This window comes from Emys orbicularis, chromosome 4 (genome assembly GCF_028017835.1).
Source record: "Emys orbicularis isolate rEmyOrb1 chromosome 4, rEmyOrb1.hap1, whole genome shotgun sequence".
Lineage (NCBI taxonomy): Eukaryota > Metazoa > Chordata > Testudines > Emydidae > Emys > Emys orbicularis.
This window is the reverse complement of record NC_088686.1, coordinates 75,518,248-75,536,619: the sequence shown is the minus strand read 5'-3', so window position 1 is coordinate 75,536,619 and position 18,372 is coordinate 75,518,248. Positions and strand designations below refer to the sequence as shown.

Sequence of the window (18,372 nt, the reverse complement as noted above, 5' to 3'; positions counted from 1 at the left end):
CCAGTTTTAGACAGAGGTAATGCCTAAAGTCACAAACCAAGAGACCTTGATTATGTGCTCCTTGTCAGTTGTAGAGCATCAGCTTCTAGCAACTAGACTGAGCCTACAGAGAAGAAAACACTAAACTGCTACAAGGGGGCAGTTAAAATGCTACTATAAAAAAATCTCACCCTCAGCAAGAGGAAGGCAAGGGGCAGCTGTCCACCTCCAAGGAAAGGGTATTGTATGAGTAGAAGACATGGGAAGCCCCCTAAACAAATACCTACAGTGTTCATCTTCGAATAAGCACTTTGCTAGTTAGGTGGCTGGGGCTCTTGGCTAGAAGAACCACTTTGCGCACCCCCCCCCCCCACACACACACACTGCCCCAAAATGGCCTGTTCTCTGACCATCTTCATGCGTTGACAATGTAGTCAGTGTAAACAGTTGGTTGTGCTGCAAGGGAAATATTGCATTTTTGAAAAGGGATTAGGTAGTAGGTTAAGAAGAAGGTTACTTAGTTTTTCTGAACTGCTGGGATGTAATTAAACCCATCAGAACAATTGCTGGACACTAGGCTCCCTCTCCCCCACTAGGTAATCTAAAAGTCATTCCTACAGCAGTATAGTGAATCTGGGACAGCTAGTATGACAAGGCTGAGAGCAGCACCATATGGAATAAGGGAACACTTTAAAATGGTCAAATTCCACAAAAAACTTACAGGGCTATCAGGTGCTTGTTTTATACATTTAATGGCCTCTGCTTACAAGAGTCTGGAGTAAAATGTCCTGACTATGAAAACAGTTGTCAATTCTAATGTACTTAGTCTAACAGTAGGAAAATGAGGAAAAAATAGACTAGTTTCATGTCTGGTACAGTCACTTTAAAGGCAGACTTGTTACACACTTGTTTTGAAACAAAATTTAACTAATGGGATGGAAATATTTGCAATAGGCTGATTAGTGTGCTTTTTTTTTAATTAACGGCCTACATTTTACCTATCAAGTAATTCCTGGCCCAACCATACACCATTAGACAAGAATAAGCTATACTGCAGAAGCAACATAGGGCAAAAACCTTAGATAATACTGGTTTCTACCATTGATACTTAATTGCTTCTGAACTTAACATCCAAAATAATGTGAAATGTAAGTTAGTGTTGTACAGGTTTACAGGCATTCCTTTTACTTCACTCACTACTGCACCAATTGGTAATTACAAACAGAGGATGCAGCATTTTACAACATATAGTAATGTAACAGCAGAACTGAGTCAGTCAGCTACTTTGAGACTTTGTGCAAAAGGCAAACCATAACCCAGAAAGTAACTGGCAATTTATCAGTGCAACACAGCACTAATTGAGTGATGATAGCAGTGGCTCCCATTCCAGCAAACACAAACTGTCCAGCTACACCCTGTCAACACTTTGCCCCAGCTGCAGATTGTCTGAGTGCTCGGTCATACCCTTTTCAATGGAATAGAGCTATGAGGCCACCCTCTGCCTAGAATTATTTTCAGAAGAACTGGACAAAAAGTCTGGCAGGAATAGAATAGGGGTGAGAAGTGATGGACATCAGCTGGCCACTAACATAAGATGGGGATTCCTTCCATACTACACAGACTCACTACAGGCACTAAGTAGCAGGTTACTGCCTCACTAGAACGCCAGCCCCATCATTTCTGCAGGAGAGAATTGCAGAAGCTGCAGCACAGAATTGATGTACAGACAGTAATGATTTAAACTATATTCTTCAGAGATGCCTTAAAATTCAGCCAAGATTAGTTAAATGCCAGCCCTGTGGTAGGAACTGCTGGCTTAGAGAATAGATCATGAAGCAGCAACTTTTCAGGGAGCAGAGATGAACCTAGAAGCAGAAATATACTACAGAAACCCTCTGTACCATGAGTATCACAGGATACAGCTCAAAAACACATGCAAGTCATATTCCATAACAAGTGTGCTGAAGACAATCATCACATTAAATAGTAAGCAGTCAATGCAATATGGGTCAAAATTTTATGCCCAAGGATTTCTGGGGGAAGTAGTAGCCAGAGGAAATGTCCTCTTACTAATCACAACCAATGGCAACAATCTTCAAAAAGTGGTATTACCACAGAACTTGTAGACATTTTGATTTTAGCATGCCATCACCCTAAGCAGATTCTTATAATTGCAATGGTGGTTCTGTAGGCTGGGATGCACTTGCATATACACAGCTACCTGAGGGAAAACCCCATGAGCTTTGACTCCTAGCTGAGAGTATTTTGAACATGGGATGCCGCTTACCTATTCTGTAAGAACATTTCTATCTCTCAGTAACCTCTCTTGAAGGGGGCAGATGTGTCACTGCACTTATTCACAATGGGGACTATGCTTGCTCTTGGTAGTGACTTCACAGGGCCTGTAACTTGAATTTGCTAGATAGACTAACAAATGTCTAGCAAAGTCAATAATCCCTTTCTACTTCCTGAATGTTCTTAGGAAGAAGTTGAAAGGCAGCCATATTAACAGCAACAATACTGCTGGTAGAAATAAAAGGCTGAAAAGTCCAGGGTTCCCTTCCAGGAATAGTAGCAGCAGCAGCGCAGGGCAGTCCATTGCTGTATTCAGCTCAAGAGCTGCTGGTTTCAGCTCAGCAATACCCATTCACTAGCATCCAAGAATACACAGTAGCTTCTATTCTCATGGACAGTCACTGCTGCTCCTACAGGGACTGGTATAGTTAATGCAAACTTTATTTACAAAAGACACTTAAATTAGTTACGCCATGCCATGCGTCCATACAGAAATCAACAGTTCAAGGATTACATGGAGAAGAATTCACAAAATTAAAAGTGAAACCACTAAAGAGCTTCTAAGAGTTAAGAAAAGATCTTAATACAATTTTACAAATAAAAAAACAAGGTCTGAGAAGTTAGTCTGAGCAGGACGACAGCTGTTTACAGGTCTGTACACTACACCTAATACACAGACAATCTTCTATTGTCAAGAGATGCTCACTGAGAAGCAGAGTATGTACAAATACTTGTGCCACAATGACTCAGATCATCCCCCAAAATCCACTGTATTATACATAAATCAGTTTGTATACACTAGGCCTAAATGAGGCCCCTTTAACTATGAAGACTTCTAGTTTAGTAAACTAAAGCTGAAGACAGCTAAGCAGCAGCCATGCTCTCTCTCTCTCACAGCTTCATTTGCGACTGCTTTTTATTCTCTCCAGTCTTTTTTTCAAGTCATCAATATTGGCTGCTGTGGAAGAGGAGGAAGAGGTGGTGGTTCCAATGCCAGAGGAGTGAGTCTGATTGGAGTCTAGGTCCAAATGCTGGTAGTGCTCCCGTGACTCACGGAGCTGAGAGAGCTTACTGTGCAGCATATCCGTGGAGGATGCAACTGTAGGGGCTGGTTTGGAGAGCAGTGATGTCAATGGTGGTCTGTCTTCCTGCTATGGGGTGGGGAAAAGGAGATGTTATTTAAGACACTGGAGGGCAAAAGCTGTGCAAGAAATCCACACCATAAATGGATGGCTCCTCACCCTCATGGGAAACATGCTGAACAGAGGGAAAAAAGGAGCAGTCCAACATTAGTACAGTGTATACATTCCAACTCCTCCATTTCCAGGATAGATTATATGTAAGCTATTGCCATGGTGCATTAGCTACTTGGAACCAGGTCACCATTTTGTGTTAGTGGTGACCAGAGTGAATCGCATGCTTCTCATGATCACTTGCATTAAGCACAAGTCTTCTGAATTACCTGTATGTGTGAAAAGCTTTCTACATGTTTGGGCCTACCTACCTTAGAGCCTAAATCTTTGCTTAATCACTTACTGCTTCTCATCTCAATTAACTAAAGGAGCCAAAGGTCTGCACTATTGTGTACTACTTAGGATTTAAAGCAAAGCAGATCCTCACACAACAGCTCTCATTCTCTTCAGAGATGATAAAAATCAGTTCCCATTTCATTGGGAAGGCCTGCTGCGATCCTGCAAGTCTCCCACTGTATTTAAACACTCAGTGTAGACAGCGGTGCTCCCACATATGGCATCATGAGGACTCAGTGAGGAATTCTGAAGTAACTGAGCAGAAAGAAAACTTGGGATTGCCTGACAGAATTCTTCTGCCATCAGGTGCTTCAGAGTCAAGTCACTGCTCTCCTGGGAATCTGCAAAAGTCAGTGACAGAGTTGAGTTTACGTCTGCACCACATGCCATTTTGCACTCAGCTGTAAACTGATGTGCATGTCCTATCTTAAAAGGTAAGGGTAGTGTTTTACCTAAATCTATACCACCTAATCCTTGTAGCTATTCCTGGAGTCACCAGTGTGTCTAAAGTGGCTGGCAGTAACCATCTTTCAGTGTGTAACTAAGCTTCCCAGAGAGCAGTGGATGTAGTGAAGGTTTGACCCATTCCATAGGTTCCTGATGTAACGTACTGAGCACATTCAGCATTATTGCTGCCTCAAAATCCCATGTTCCCCAACCACACAGCCCTTCGTTCATGCAGCTTTTAGTTGTTGTAGAGTGGGAGGGTACAGCAGTTTAGAACACTCACTGTCACGTGACCCAGGAGTACAGCTTAATATAGGCATTACCCTTTAGAGATCAGTAATTAAAGGTAAGTCATTTAGCTTTTCCCTGAAACTCACAGTTAATTACCTGGCAAGAGAAGACAGACTCCAGAGTTGTAGCGGCTAGTGGTGTCTACATCAGTGCAGCAGACAAAAGGGAGTTGAAGCACTAACAAAGTCTATTCAGCCAGGTAACGGCTTTAAAGCCATTTACACCAGGAAAAGTGACATGCAGTCAGATGGCAAGGACATGCAGTAAGACTCATTGGGATCAGAGTCTGGGCACTGTACAGAAGATCTCCAAATGACTGGCCTCACCCAAAGTGAGCCACTTCCCTTGTAGAGTTTATAGGGGTCTTCAGAAGTACAATACCTTTGCATTGTCAAGGCCACAACGCTGCCTGAGGATTTTTAGCCTTTCCAGGTAGACTGAAGGCCCCACCTCCTCCCCATTTGTGTTTCCTATGGATGAGGACACTGTGTTGGTGGAAGTGGGGACACACGTTAACTCCGTCTGAGGAGAAATTCCTAGGAAAGGGAAAAAGAACACGCTTAAGCCTCTTAGTAGCCTCATGCAGTATCCAACAGAACAATCTAGAGCTTGAGACTACATCAACCCACATTGTGCTCTTGGAAATCCCATTAATCATAATTATATTTACTGATAGGGCAATGGGTTTGAGGGTTGACAATGATTAGCCCATTTTTTGAAAGAAGTCAAGCCATCATAAGTGAGCAGCAAAGCAGCTCCAAAAGGCAACATGTTCTGGCCATTAATTGGAACAGCTGAAGAGGCTATTGTGGGTCATGAGTAGCTATTAAAACCAAATGGTAAATTGACATTACATGAGGGAAAGGCTTTGACGTTTATCCTTTGCTCTTCAGTGCAGCAAGCCAAGTTAGAGGAACACAGAGGACAGAGTCCTGTGGCACCTTTAAGAGTAACAGATGTATTGGAGCATAAAGCTCCAATACACGAAGTGGGTATTCACCCACGAAAGCTTATGCTCCAATACATCTGTTAGTCTTAAAGGTGCCACAGGACTCTCTGTTGCTTTTTACAGATCCAGACTAACACGGCTACCCCTCTGATACTTGACAGAGGACTGAGGTATTCCTCAATTGACCTAAACCCATCCAGTATTCTTGTGCAGGAAGCTTAAGGGCACTGCTTCTCCCAATTCCTTTTCATGTAATTGAGAGTGGTGAAAGAGCTTCCAAAGATTCCCTTTCCCTCTAGCCTCCACATATCAGACAGACTATCAAATTAATGAAAAGAGCTCTCTCTCTTCATGGAATGGAGAAACTAAGAAGAGAGACTGAGGCAGAAGGTTGCCTTGGATCTTTAAAGTTGAAGGAGTTTAGGTACACATGCTCTCTACCCACAGGAAACACTGAGTCCTGAAGTATTCCTTTTAGCTTTTAAAAGGAGCAAAGCAATATGATGAATGCAGTTTGGAAGGCTACATTGCTGAGGTGCTAGCTAGCACATCATCTTTTGACTGTGCAGATTTTTCAAGGTGGGGACAGAAGTTAGTTCTGCATTACCAGCAGCATTTAGGAGGTTCTGAGAGACTCACTCACTCCTTCTGCCAAAGCTTGTGACAAATTACTTGGGGGAAAGAGGGAGTTAAGGGGAAAGACGACAATGGGCACAGTGTGGGATCTTCTAGGAGCAGAAGGTCAAGCGTAGTATGTGCCCCTTACTATAAGAAGCTATTCTACTGCTATGTTTCATGATTTCCTAATGGGATCTGTAGTTTTATTATACTGCATTTTCTTAATTACTGGAGTGTGCTTACGGACAAATTTCCGAGTTCTGTTCTACTGAAACACTTCACTGAGCAAGCTGAGACATCTGAAATTCAGAATTTATGGGAGCAAGGATCTAGTAAACAAGATAGCCCGTTAAGCAGGCCTCTGTGGTGACCGAGCTTTGAATGGAGAACTGTGACTATCCCCTGGCTTCCTGGGACATTTACAGGGTGACTTAACAGCTTACCTGATATAGACTGCTCCTACTAAGGGTTGCCAGGCTATTCCTAGCCAAGATTGGGGAAATTAGAAGAAAAAGCTATATCTTATGTCTGCTGTGTTGATGTGAAATCTACGAAGTTTATGCCTTGCTTCAGTCTGACAGTTTCATGCAAAGATCCTATGACACTATTTTAGCGGCCCTAAAAGAAGAGAGAGAATTTTGCAGCTGCCACTGTGATGTCCTGATAGTATGCTTCACCAAGGAAGCCTAGCTTAGGATAAGGAGATCTTCAGACTAAGTTACTGCAACAAGAATCGCTTGCTTGCCAGGCCTTCAACATAGGACTCCAGAGCACTGCACTCCATTAGACAGAGTAAAAGTTTTTGAATTTTCTTTTAGAGGGTGACTTCTCTAACTATGACCAGAATGATGTGCACTGAAGTCCTTTCAGATCTTTACCTCTATCTCTTCCCACCTAGTTCGGTAAGGTAACCACAGCACCTTCCCTGTGAGTGGCAAAACATGAGTGGTCTTTGCAACAGGTGCCATAGTGACTTCATGAATGTGCCACGAACGAGTGCTCAGAGAATAAGGGCGTCACTTTGGAAGCCCATAAGGCTCTCAAACATAGTGGCACTTAATGGGAGCAGCTACAGTTGCCACATTATAGCTAGATTCAGCATGCCAAGTCCCCAGGCCAATTCACTTGTGTTGCCAAGAAGCTCTGTACCTGTAGATGAAGGAATGCGTCCTTTGCCCTCCTTTTCCATCTCAATGTGCCGGAGGCCTCGTTCTACGTAGCTCTGGAAAAACTGAGATGAGTTTTTCAGGAAGGGCTCAATGTCTGCATCAGAATACTTCTTTTTGTATTCATACAGCTCTGCCAGACCCTGGGGAAGGAGGAAAGTTTCCATGTGTTACCCAAACTGCAGTAGGCACATGAGGTGGTATAATCTTCCCCTTCTTCCTATGGTAAAAATGCACTCACCTCTTTAGTGTTCTCCTTGGAGCCAATCTTCTTAAATATCTCTGCTAAAAAATCATTTACTTTGGCCTTTGAAGACTTTTCATCCTAAGAAAGAAATTGAGACTCCTGAAAAAGATAGTTTAAAGTGGTATCCCCAAAAAATTAGAGATACTTAGCTAAACAATTTACAATACACTCAAGTGCCAAGGACCTACCAGCTGCTGTGGAGCTTCAGGGACAGACAGACACACCCACAACAGCACAGGCTAGCTGGGTCAAAAGAACGGTCTTTTACAAGACTGGGGTTTATACGGATGTCAGGTACAGAGGATGACACATCAGACTAGAAGTCTCATCTTGGGAGACATCCATTTAAAGCCTGTTCTGGCCACAGTTAAAGTTTAGTGGACCAGCCATTATCAGAGCTCATGTTCAGCAAGCAAGACGGGTACTATTGTGCCTTAATGCATCTCAGAGGCACAGCATTGGAGGGACCAATTTCAGACACTGATCACATGTTCCAGTGGGCAACCTAACTTCACATCTGACTGGAGCTAGTTAGGAACTTGTTTCTTGGAACAGAGTCCATTTGCCACCTCTACCTCCACTGTTAACTTCATGTTACTTACTATGCGAGAAGCCCCCTTTTCTGTCTCTTTATCAGTCTTGCTTCCAGTTTGATCCATGGAGTGCTTCATTACTCGACACAGGTGAGCCTCCAGCTCAGATTCATTCTTGTTTTCTATCATTGTTAAATGGTCCAAGATCTGAGAAAGACATAATAAAAACTTTAAAGACCGCCTGAGCATCTTAAATTAAAGCACATAGCTGGTTTCTGCTCTAACCTTGGGCCCTTTCAGCTTGCACAGAGTGTGAAGCAGAGTCTTAAGTGTCCTTATGGGGAATTCACTTTTACACTGCTTCAGCTTCTCCTTGGGAAACACCTTCATGAAAATGTGTATGTCCAGCAGGATTCGGTCCAGGTTGATGCTATTGATGGTTTCAGGAAGAAGCCGCACCATTCTCCACAGACACTGGAAAGAAAGAAAAGTTTATGAAGAACCAACTGCTCAAGTCAGAGGGGAGTTCCTGCTGCAAGTTTTGCTGTATCCAGGGTGTCAGTATCTGGAGCTAGATGCCCAGAAGCGTAAGTGCTGCTGTTGATTCCATTACCAGTAGCAGGAGATTGACAGAGTTATTAGTGTATGTACACTACCATGGAGCTTCACACACTGCTCTGGGCCTGCTGGATGCTTCTAATCTCACTAAGGGTATGTCTAACCTAGGATAAGGGGTGTTTAACACATCAATATTTTAACTAGCATGTTTTAGAACCTTAGCATAGATGGGGCAAGTTTTATCTTAACATGATCTAGACTAGGCGCTAGAGTAGTATTTAAAGTTGTGTTCACCAACTTGGTCTTAAAGTACCTTGTTTCTGTTTGAACCAACAAGTCTGGATTAGGAACAGACACTTCAGAGAAGGACCAAGTGAGTACACAACCCCCATTATAGGCTCACCTTCATGACAAGCTCCGAGAACTTGGGAGAGCTGGCTGTTGCTAGCAGACTGTCTTGGAGCAGAACAAGCAGGGCACTGGAGAGAACAAATAGCATTAGATGGGCAAATGCTATAAAGGGATTGGAATAACACCGCCCTACTGAACATCACACCAGGGACTACAGATCACAACTAGTTCAGCTTTCACACAATACTCTGCACCTCCTCCCTGTCTCCAATATCTTACTATCAGCTCCATAAAAATGGAGAGCTGAATTTCTGCAGAACATACCATGTCAAAACTGTTCAACTGACAGTCCAACGACACAGACTACAAGTTTAAGTTGTAGAATGGTTCATTGTAAAACTTTACCCCAATGATATAGTTTGGACAGTGATTTAGTTTTAACTGTGCCCCTTTAGATACATCTACACAGCAGCTGAGAGCATGCTTCCCAGCAAGCCTAGAGAGACACTCACAGGCTCTGCTTGAGCTAGCGTGCACAAACAGCAGCATGGCTGTAGCAGTACAGGTGGCAACTCAAGCTCGCCACCCAAGTTCGTACCCAAGGGAGTCAGGCAGGTTTGTATTCAGGTGGCTAGTCTGAGCAGCTGAAGCCACACTGCTATTTTTAGCATGGCTACCTGCACTGGGAAGCACACTCCCAGCTACTATGTAGACATTTCCTTAGATTCAGGGCCAGAAGCTAAAGTTACTGTCCTGATATGCTTGTTTTTTCAGTAGCCAGGTGAACTATTCTACAGCCAGCTTTGCTCACCACTTTAGTTGACAGGCCATTGTCTTGCAAGAGGACTCAATGAGACAGTGACTAACATATGGTAAAAGCAGACTGGAGAGCCATGTTCTCTGAAATCACATACACGAACAGTGACGTGGTATTTCATATGTGGTATAGGACTGTTGTAGAGGAAGAGAACTTGTGTCTTCTCTGATTCTAGCAAAGACTAACTTACCTCAATATGTTGGTCTGGTCAGACTTCTCCAGAACCTTCACCACCAAAAGGTTGACTGATCGGATGACCTGCTGCCCTTCCTCGAGGTCTTCAACCCGTGAATCCAGCATTAATGTAATGAGGCCATGCATTAAGTCTTTCAGCACTCCTGTGGAGGCCTCCCGAGCCAGGCTCTCCATCTGGAATAGCTGCCAATCAAAGCCAGGATTAGAAATTTCTTCAGCATGCACCATTTAGTTTAGGGACTCATCTGGGCTTCTACTTGCAACTCCCTCTTTAAAAATGCACCTCTTTCACAAAGTGTTTATATAGTCTATTAAAATGTATGGGAAGAATATTAAGGTTATAGAGTCAAGCATTCAAAGGCAGGAAATACCGAAGTTAAGGCTGTACATGTAAACGTTAGTTGGTTTTATTTTGAAAACATAATATGTAAAAATGGTTTCTTACCCCAAAAGATCTACTCCCCATGTGTGTATTGGTCAGAGCTACTGATTTCAATGACTAAAATGGAGATTCACTATATTTCCTACTCTTGGCCCTCCTGAGCCAACCCAGCTCAGAGGGAGAAGCAAGATTCTACTGCTTCATTTGTGTCAAGAATGGTTAAAATAAAGCAACTCTATTACCTGTGCAAACCCGTGGGGGGGGAAAAAATGAAGTTGCACTGGACCCTGAGGAGCTAATTTGACTTGCAGACCTTTATTGTTGGTGGCAATGCAACAAACTGACAGACAGCACCAGCTAAAATAGAACTGCATTTTAATTGTGTTTCTTTATGTGTATGCATTAAGATACTATGTTATTACATTATTTTTCAGATACTGCAATATGCTATTTTTCCTTCAACCTTAGATACACATGAAGCATTACCGTGCATGCCAGAGAATCTAGAAAAAAGTCATAGGTGGGCCTGGTACCAACACTTAAGGTTTCCCAATACTTCCCGCTATAAGCCCTTGTTTTCAGTTGCACCTTTGCCAAAATTTACCTGTTTTGGCTGAAGTTTTCCATACCAGCTATCTGCCTCCAATTAATGGTTGTTTTTTTTTTTTTTTTTTTTTTTTTTTTTAAATTTTCAGTCAAAATGGTTCTGCCGTTTCCAAGAACAAAGCTAGGGATAAAATAAGTTGTTCTGCCCATGTTAAAATATTCTGGTGACCTATCCTTTGAAAAGCTTGAGCATCCCCATGCTTTGGGACGGGGGATGAAATTTGGCAGGGAGAATCCCTGTGAAAATCCACCAGAATCTGGCCAAGTTATTCTGGGCTACTGTAGGTCATGCTGGGTCCAGGTCTCTAAACAGAGCAGGGAGACTGTCCAGGACCCCCCAGCTAGTGCCCAGGCAGCATAGAGAAGGAACCTGCCTGCCTGATTTGAACACAGAAGGGACAAGACTTGCAGGGGGACTGGCTGGGCAAGAAGAGACAGGGACTGGGAGCCCATTAGATTGAAGAAGTGGAGGCTGAGAGGTGTCTAGGTGAGGAGAATGGAGCTCGGACAATAAGCCAAAAGGTGGGGAAAGAGACAGGACTGAAAGAGAGTAGTTGGGGCAGAAGAGCCTGTGCCCACCAGAGGATACTCCCCTCCAGAGCCTGGATGGAACCAAAAAATTTTTTAAGTCTCACCATTCCTCTACCATTGTCATTCATACTCATGATGATAATGGGTAGTCACTGGGCCAGGTAAAGTGAGAGAATGATTCCACAGCCCAGTAGACAGGGCACTAACCTATGATGAGGAAACCCAGGTTCAAGTCCCTGCTCCAATTACTCTATTTATAAACAACAATCTCTCCTCTTGAAGCTGTCCCATGTTAAGACCCACATCAGCGTATCCCAGCAGCTAGGGCACTCTCCCACACGTGAGACCCAAGTTCCAATCTCATCTCCACATCAGGCAAAAACAGGGGGAACTGAACTCAAGTCTCCCAAATCCCTGGTGAGTGTCCTAACCATTGGGCAAAAGCTTATAAAGGAAGGCATTACTGCCACCTCTTCCTACAGCCCTTTTGTGAATCTAGTTTTCCTGTTCTTTTGTCAAAAATGACTGAATAGCTAAACAAATGTTTTCAGGCTGAAATGAAATTTTGTTTTTAAATTTAGTTTTGACTGATTGGCTGAAAGATTAAAATATTTATATATATATATATTTATATATATATTTATATTTATTTATTTATTTCAATTCAATTCAACCCCAAACTGAAAACCTTTATTTGATTTTTCAGAATTGCCAACAAACCCAAAAATGTCCATTATTTGCCCAGCTCTAATTACAAGTTAGGACATGCCAGAGTTAAGGATGCCTCTGCAACCTTAGTTCAGCCCCCTTGTGCATATGCATTATGATCAAAATATATTTTCCTCCACAGGATGGGCCTGCTGTGGGAATGAATCAGGGTTGTGTGGTGAAGGAGACTGTTGTCTATAGCAGAGTTTCTCAACCTTTTTGATACCAGGGACTGACTTGCTGCCTTCCTAAACTGTCAGGGACTGGCGTTGGTCCATGGACCGGTCGTTGAGAAACACTGGTCTATAGGACCTCTGCTTCATTTGTTGTAAAAACATGTGTAGTAAATGAAGCAGAGGATTGCAGGAAGAAAAAGGATGGTCTCCTGATTAAGGCAGTTGAATGCTGCTTGGAAAACTGAATTTTGTCCCCACCTCTGCCATAGAGTTCCTATGTGATGCTAAGCAAGTCACTTAAATCAGACTTTTCACAGGCGGTCACTAATTGTGTGTTCCTCATTTTTTGGGTGCTTGACTTCAGATCTTGGGGGTCTAATTTGCAGAACCGCTGCACACTCACAATTGCATTCAATGGAGCTGTGCTTTGACTATATGAAGTACTTTACAATGCTACATATACTCAAACATCAGGACTAGACATCTCAAATTCCTCTGTGCCCCAGCTCCTCATCTGTAAAATTAGGATAAGCAACTCTCCCCGCTCCCCAATCTCTCTCAGGGGTGTTGTGCAAAATAAATTAATAATTTGAGAAGCACTCACACTATGTGATGAGCACCACAGAAATGCCCAAAAGAAAATAATAATTCTGTCTTAAGAACAAAATTTGAACAGTGAGCACTAAAGAAGGCATGGGGATGCACAATGAACAAGGGGAAAAAATAATAGCATATCATTAAGTGATCACTACCCATCCTGTGCATTGAACGAGGTGGGTGTTGGATGTGGGAAAACAAAAACAAAAACTAGTGATCATAATGCATATGCACAAGGGATCTGAATTAAGGTAACACAGTCTATGCCTTCTCCGCCATACACTGAAGTCAGGCAGACCTATACAACTCAGCCTTCTTTCATTTAGGATGTTTGGAAGACTGTAACATCCAGACTGTACCATACCTCATGCTCTAGTTCAGCCACAAGTTACTGGGCTTGATGTACAAATTCTACAGTCTGTGTTATGCAGGAAGTCAGATTAAATCTTAATGGTCATTTCTGGCCTTAAAAATGCTAGAACAAAAATACATTTCCCAATCCCCTGACTAGGGATACTACAAGCCATTTTCAGTAGTCAATGGTACTTCCTTTAGACAAGGCCTCATCCCTGCTCAAATTCAGCACTAGAGTTATTCAGGATGGTCACAAGCTGTTGCAACAGGGAAAGTATTTCCCCCTTGCCACTGCCTCATTTCAGATAACTGTGCCATATTAGAAAGTTTAAAAAAAAAGTTATCCTCTGACAGAAACCAAGTCTAGAAACTTTCAGCAATTGAAGACAAACAACCCAAACTGTAGCAATCACTAACCTTTCAGCCGCGGTATTCGTGGCAGAACGAAAGTTCACCATTCAATCAACATCTCGTGTATAAATAATGTTTGGAATGGGCTACCATTTATCAGCAAGTTTCATAAAACAATGAGTGTACATATGTTCTGTACAGTACTAGACACAAAGCTCAATCTATACATCACACCAACCATCCAGAGGGTGTCTCTAACTATATTCCTCTTTGGAATAAGATTCCTTAACCCCTATTGTCCCAGGATGCTTGCAGCTAATCTGAGCATTGGCTGGAGACAGACATGAAGCACTCACTCCCCCTATGCCTCATGTACTTTGTACCCAATTTGATTTCCTGCACAGGGCTGTTGCTAGACTAGCTCCAAATGAGCCATTTTAGAGCATAACTAGAAAGAAGCCTTCTTAAACAAGATTCACTAGATGGCAAAGCCAGTGCAGGACATAGTCTCATCTCCACCCATCCACTTGCACAAGGCTTGTTCCCTTTCCTCACTGCCTTACCGAGATCATGTTCCCGATGATGCAGCTGTAGAGCTTGACTATCTCATTCTTGTCCAGTTTCTCATCTGCCATGTGTGTGTTGTAGATCAGTCGGAGCTGCATGAATGTAGCTATTAGGAATTGGTCAATGTGGCCAGACATGGCTTCTGCTTTGTCCTCCTGTCTGAGGACCTCATCAATCTAAGAGCAAAACACCCCAGACATATTAAAGTTGATCCTCTGCAAACAGTACAGGAACAATGTTTAACTTAGCTTCCCCCACACTTACTATTCCATTAGTCAAGATATCTGCTTTCTAAAACTTCATCTAAAAATTAGTGACTTTGCACTTCTACAACTAATCCCAGTACATTCAGTGGCATTAGTGATCCCTTGCTTAGCTAGGACTTGTATCCTATACTCATGGAACTGTGCAAAATTTTGAGTGAGCAAGAGCTTATATTATGGATTTTGTAATTATTGGTCTTGTGTAGTTTTCTGGGCATGGCGCTCCCTAACAGAATGGTTCAAGGGTTATGAGTCAGGGCATGCAACTCCTACACTTGGGATATGCAAGGCAGTTTCATCAAAAACTAACCCTCACCGGCACAACATGGAGGTGAGTCATCCAGTAACCTGAACGTATGTCAGGGTAAAAGCAAAGTTGAAATAGGAAGAGTCTTAAGACACCACCACCATCTCATCATCACTGACAGCCATCACCAGCTCAGAGCTGGAGTCTATATGGATGATGATCTAGTACAAGTTCCCACCTACAGAACACGTCCTACGTTCTGTCTGATGGAAAACTGTTATGGAATTAGCGAGTCAGATGGCCCCTGTGCACTTGGCTTTGTCATCAGGGAGATTCTGAGTGGTGACCACATCACCTGACATGGCAACACCACCAGTGTGCAACTCATCACTCTCGCAGACTACTGGCCTTAGCTCAATGCAGTGTAGCTGCCAACTAAAAGTTCCACTTACCTGTGCCAGAGCCTGGATACTAGTATTTATGTCACCACTGGCTACCTGGGAGATGACAAAGTTGATGGTGGAAGCTGTATTACTGTGCATGTCATCGAAGTGTGGGGACACAGCACGGATCCTAGACAGTTGGGAAGGGAAAGGTCTTATGACTCTCCATGGAAAAATAGTTCCAACCTGCACTTCACTGGTGCCTTCCAGTCAGATCTCAAAGATACTTAAAGCGGGATCCATCCTCACAGACATCCCTGTGAGGAGAGTTTCATTCTCATTTACAGAGGATGGAAAAGAGATGTTAAGTGATGTGTCTTAATCACATAGCCACCTGGGACAGAACTGAGAGTACAACTTAATCTCACTCAGACCATGCGTTAACCATGAGACCAGGCTTCCTTTCCCTCTGTGTAGCAAGATCATGGGCACCTGACCCCCCCCCCCCCAAACTCCCCTGCCCTCTATCCAACTGCGCTGCTTGGTGCACTGGTGGCTGGTGGCGCTACAGCTGCGCTGCCCGGCTGGAGCTGGGCCACGCCACGCGCAGCACAGAGCACTGGGTCAGGCCGGGCTCTGCAGCTGTGCTGCCTGGCCGCTCAGAGCATTGTGCCGGCGCCACAGCGTGCTGAGGCTGCGGAGGAGGGGAGCAGCGGGGGAGGGGCCAGGGGTGAGCCTCCCGGGGCAGGAGGATCCCACAGGCCAGATGTGGCCTGCGAGCCGTAGTTTGCCCACTTCTGTTCTAGACAGTTTCAATTGGCTTTCACCTAAGCAGGATCACATTTAAACTCACTTGGGTTCCGGGATGAGGACTGGCTCAAAGATGTCATCTAGTTTGTGCTGTACAAGTGCTGGCATCTCGCATCGAACTGTGCCATTGTCATTCTCAATTTCATCTAGATCCAGCTGGAATTCCCGTGGAACTGTATGTGTCATCTCAGAATGGCCACTCGTGTTGCGGGCTTGGCTATGGAAACCAGAAGAAAGGTGTTTATGTCTATACACACTAAGCCAGCATGGTAACACTAGCATCCAGTGGTAGTCCTAAGCTCTCATATCAAGGTCGTGATTTTGCAGATCTCATTTTATTCAGTCCTCTAATTGAACCCTTTACAGTTCCCCCAGCTGTTAGCAGTAAAGGCTTGCGCAAGTCAGGAGAGTAGCTGCCAATTACTTGCTTTCATAGTTCACCTGAGAAGCTGCTGGTTTTCCCTACAGCCCACTATAGACCACAGTGAAGTTGTGACAGGCATGCACTGCTCTGCCTATGACTGAGATCCAGCACCAAAGATGGCATTGAGGGGACATCTTACTGAAGCTCAGGTCTTCTTTACCACAGCTAAGAGAAGGTACACTAACTGAATTAGTAACCTGACAAGCCAGTCAGCATCCAGGACTCCCCGAGGATCCTGAGACACTTGCATGTTAGAATGTTCCACTTAAAGGGAATCTAATCTATATTACATAAGTTTCACCAGGGGCCTTTTCTCCAAAAATCAGAATGATCTAAAATACACTGACATGTGGTGCAAGGTACAGTTATTAAGCTTTGTTTGTAGTATGGGTATGTAGCCCCAAGCTCTAAGATTCAAAATGCTCATCTAGCTGGCCTCTGTACACTGGCCCTATCAAATTAAGAATGGATTCCAATCAATACCAAGTTTAATGCAACACATGGGAATGAGTTCTCCTAATATTTCCAGCAGCTGCCCAGCATGGAATAGCCATGTCTGCTAGCAGTTTGGGTTGTAGTTGCTCTTGGTAGAAGCCCTCTATTCTTGTAATTTTAGTCTAAGTTATTTACAAATACCTAGAACTGGCCAGCATAAAAAGTCAGGCACTCAGAGGGAATGATTAAGGCAGAAGTTAGAAAGATACAAGAGCCCTGCTACCAAGAGGTTAGTGGACAGTACTTACATCCTATAAGTGCGATACATAATTCTGTCCATGGAGAAGCAGTGAAAGAAGGCACAAGACCATTTAGAAAGGATTCAAGAGACAGACAGACAAGACAAAACAATGAAGAGAGATTCAAACAAACACTTTGTTTTACAATATTTGCCCAGACAGTTTTCACAACATGCAAAGACAATGACTACAAGAACTAAGGTAACACTGCAGAACATGTTCTAAGCACATACACTGCAGAAGCCATAGAAAACCGTAACTATTTCATTACATACTTGAGTTTGGAAGACATGTCCTCAGCCGGTCCCTTCCTCAGCACGCTAGCATTAGCATTCGTGCTCGGAGCACGCTGAGGTTTCTCTTCTGCCTGCCTTGCTGGAGCAGCAGCAGGTCTCTTAGCAGCCCGCTTTATTCTCTCCTCCAGCATGCTCATGTCTTTCTCAGAAAGCTGTGAGAGAAAGACAACTTCAGTTCAGTCTGCAAACTCTGCACATGTTTTAGGAATTGCAGCTGCCACCTATGATATACACAATCCTACTCTATTCATCTGAAGTTACTGCATAGTGCTATGGGATAAAAGGAGAGGTCAACATTTAGCCTCCTTCCTCTGGAGAAGCAACCAGACCATCAACTTAAGGCCCTGAATATGACTAACCTTGGAATGGTTAGAATCTATTTGAAGTGTCCTCCAGATTCTAAGGTCTTCATGGTTGAGAAATTACAGCTAGTAGTTATGATATACAAGTAAGAGTATTAAGTTTTAGCAAAGAGTACCCCTGCAATACAAGGTGGAGAATAATAAAAGCACATTCAAGACCCCAGGCAGAAGTACAGGCAGTGCTGACACCTTCCTATAAAGAAGAGAGGTGCTTTCTTAACCTCTTCACTGCAACCTCTCCAAGGTATCAAGTGTGAATAATCCAAGCTGAAGCTACATTAAAGGAGCTGGGCTCCCATATCTTCTAGTGAGAAGAGGTAAGTTCATAAACTTACTAAAAGGATTCAGGAAAAGAAGTTACTTACTGGGAACTATAATCTGATTGAATGTTGGCTCTGCATATTCACACTTGTCAGATGTGCTCTCCATCACACTGAGCTTCGGGACCCTTCTAGAAATGCAGGGCCTTTTGGGATTGCACAAGCAGCAATCTTGGGGCACTGACCATGCAAAGCTGATTATAAGAGGCTGGGAGGTCCAGCTACTTCAGTTCTTTCTGCTAAACCTTGGTATTCTGAGAACAGAGCTTTTGAGAAAGAACAGGTG

The 18,372-nt window shown here is 43.4% G+C and overlaps 1 protein-coding gene and 1 non-coding gene across 2 annotated transcripts in view; both read right to left on the bottom strand.

Annotated features, from left to right (window-relative positions):
- Positions 1-2,699: 2,699 nt before the first annotated feature.
- Positions 2,700-18,372, bottom strand: part of CKAP5 (cytoskeleton associated protein 5) — a 98,581-nt gene continuing 82,908 nt past the window's right edge. Inside the window, exons 33-44 of the mRNA XM_065402314.1 lie at positions 17,384-17,556; positions 15,994-16,167; positions 15,210-15,330; positions 14,244-14,423; positions 9,971-10,158; positions 9,016-9,091; positions 8,340-8,528; positions 8,124-8,261; positions 7,516-7,599; positions 7,258-7,417; positions 4,923-5,077; positions 2,700-3,425 (exon numbers count right to left, since the gene is read on the bottom strand). Coding sequence (XP_065258386.1) covers positions 3,174-3,425; positions 4,923-5,077; positions 7,258-7,417; positions 7,516-7,599; positions 8,124-8,261; positions 8,340-8,528; positions 9,016-9,091; positions 9,971-10,158; positions 14,244-14,423; positions 15,210-15,330; positions 15,994-16,167; positions 17,384-17,556 — 1,890 coding nt within the window. The 3' untranslated portion in view covers positions 2,700-3,173. The remainder of the gene's footprint in view (positions 3,426-4,922; positions 5,078-7,257; positions 7,418-7,515; positions 7,600-8,123; positions 8,262-8,339; positions 8,529-9,015; positions 9,092-9,970; positions 10,159-14,243; positions 14,424-15,209; positions 15,331-15,993; positions 16,168-17,383; positions 17,557-18,372) is intronic.
- LOC135878814 (small nucleolar RNA SNORD67) lies at positions 15,045-15,155 on the bottom strand. Its single transcript, XR_010561421.1, has one exon. It is a non-coding gene; the product is annotated as a small nucleolar RNA SNORD67 (small nucleolar RNA).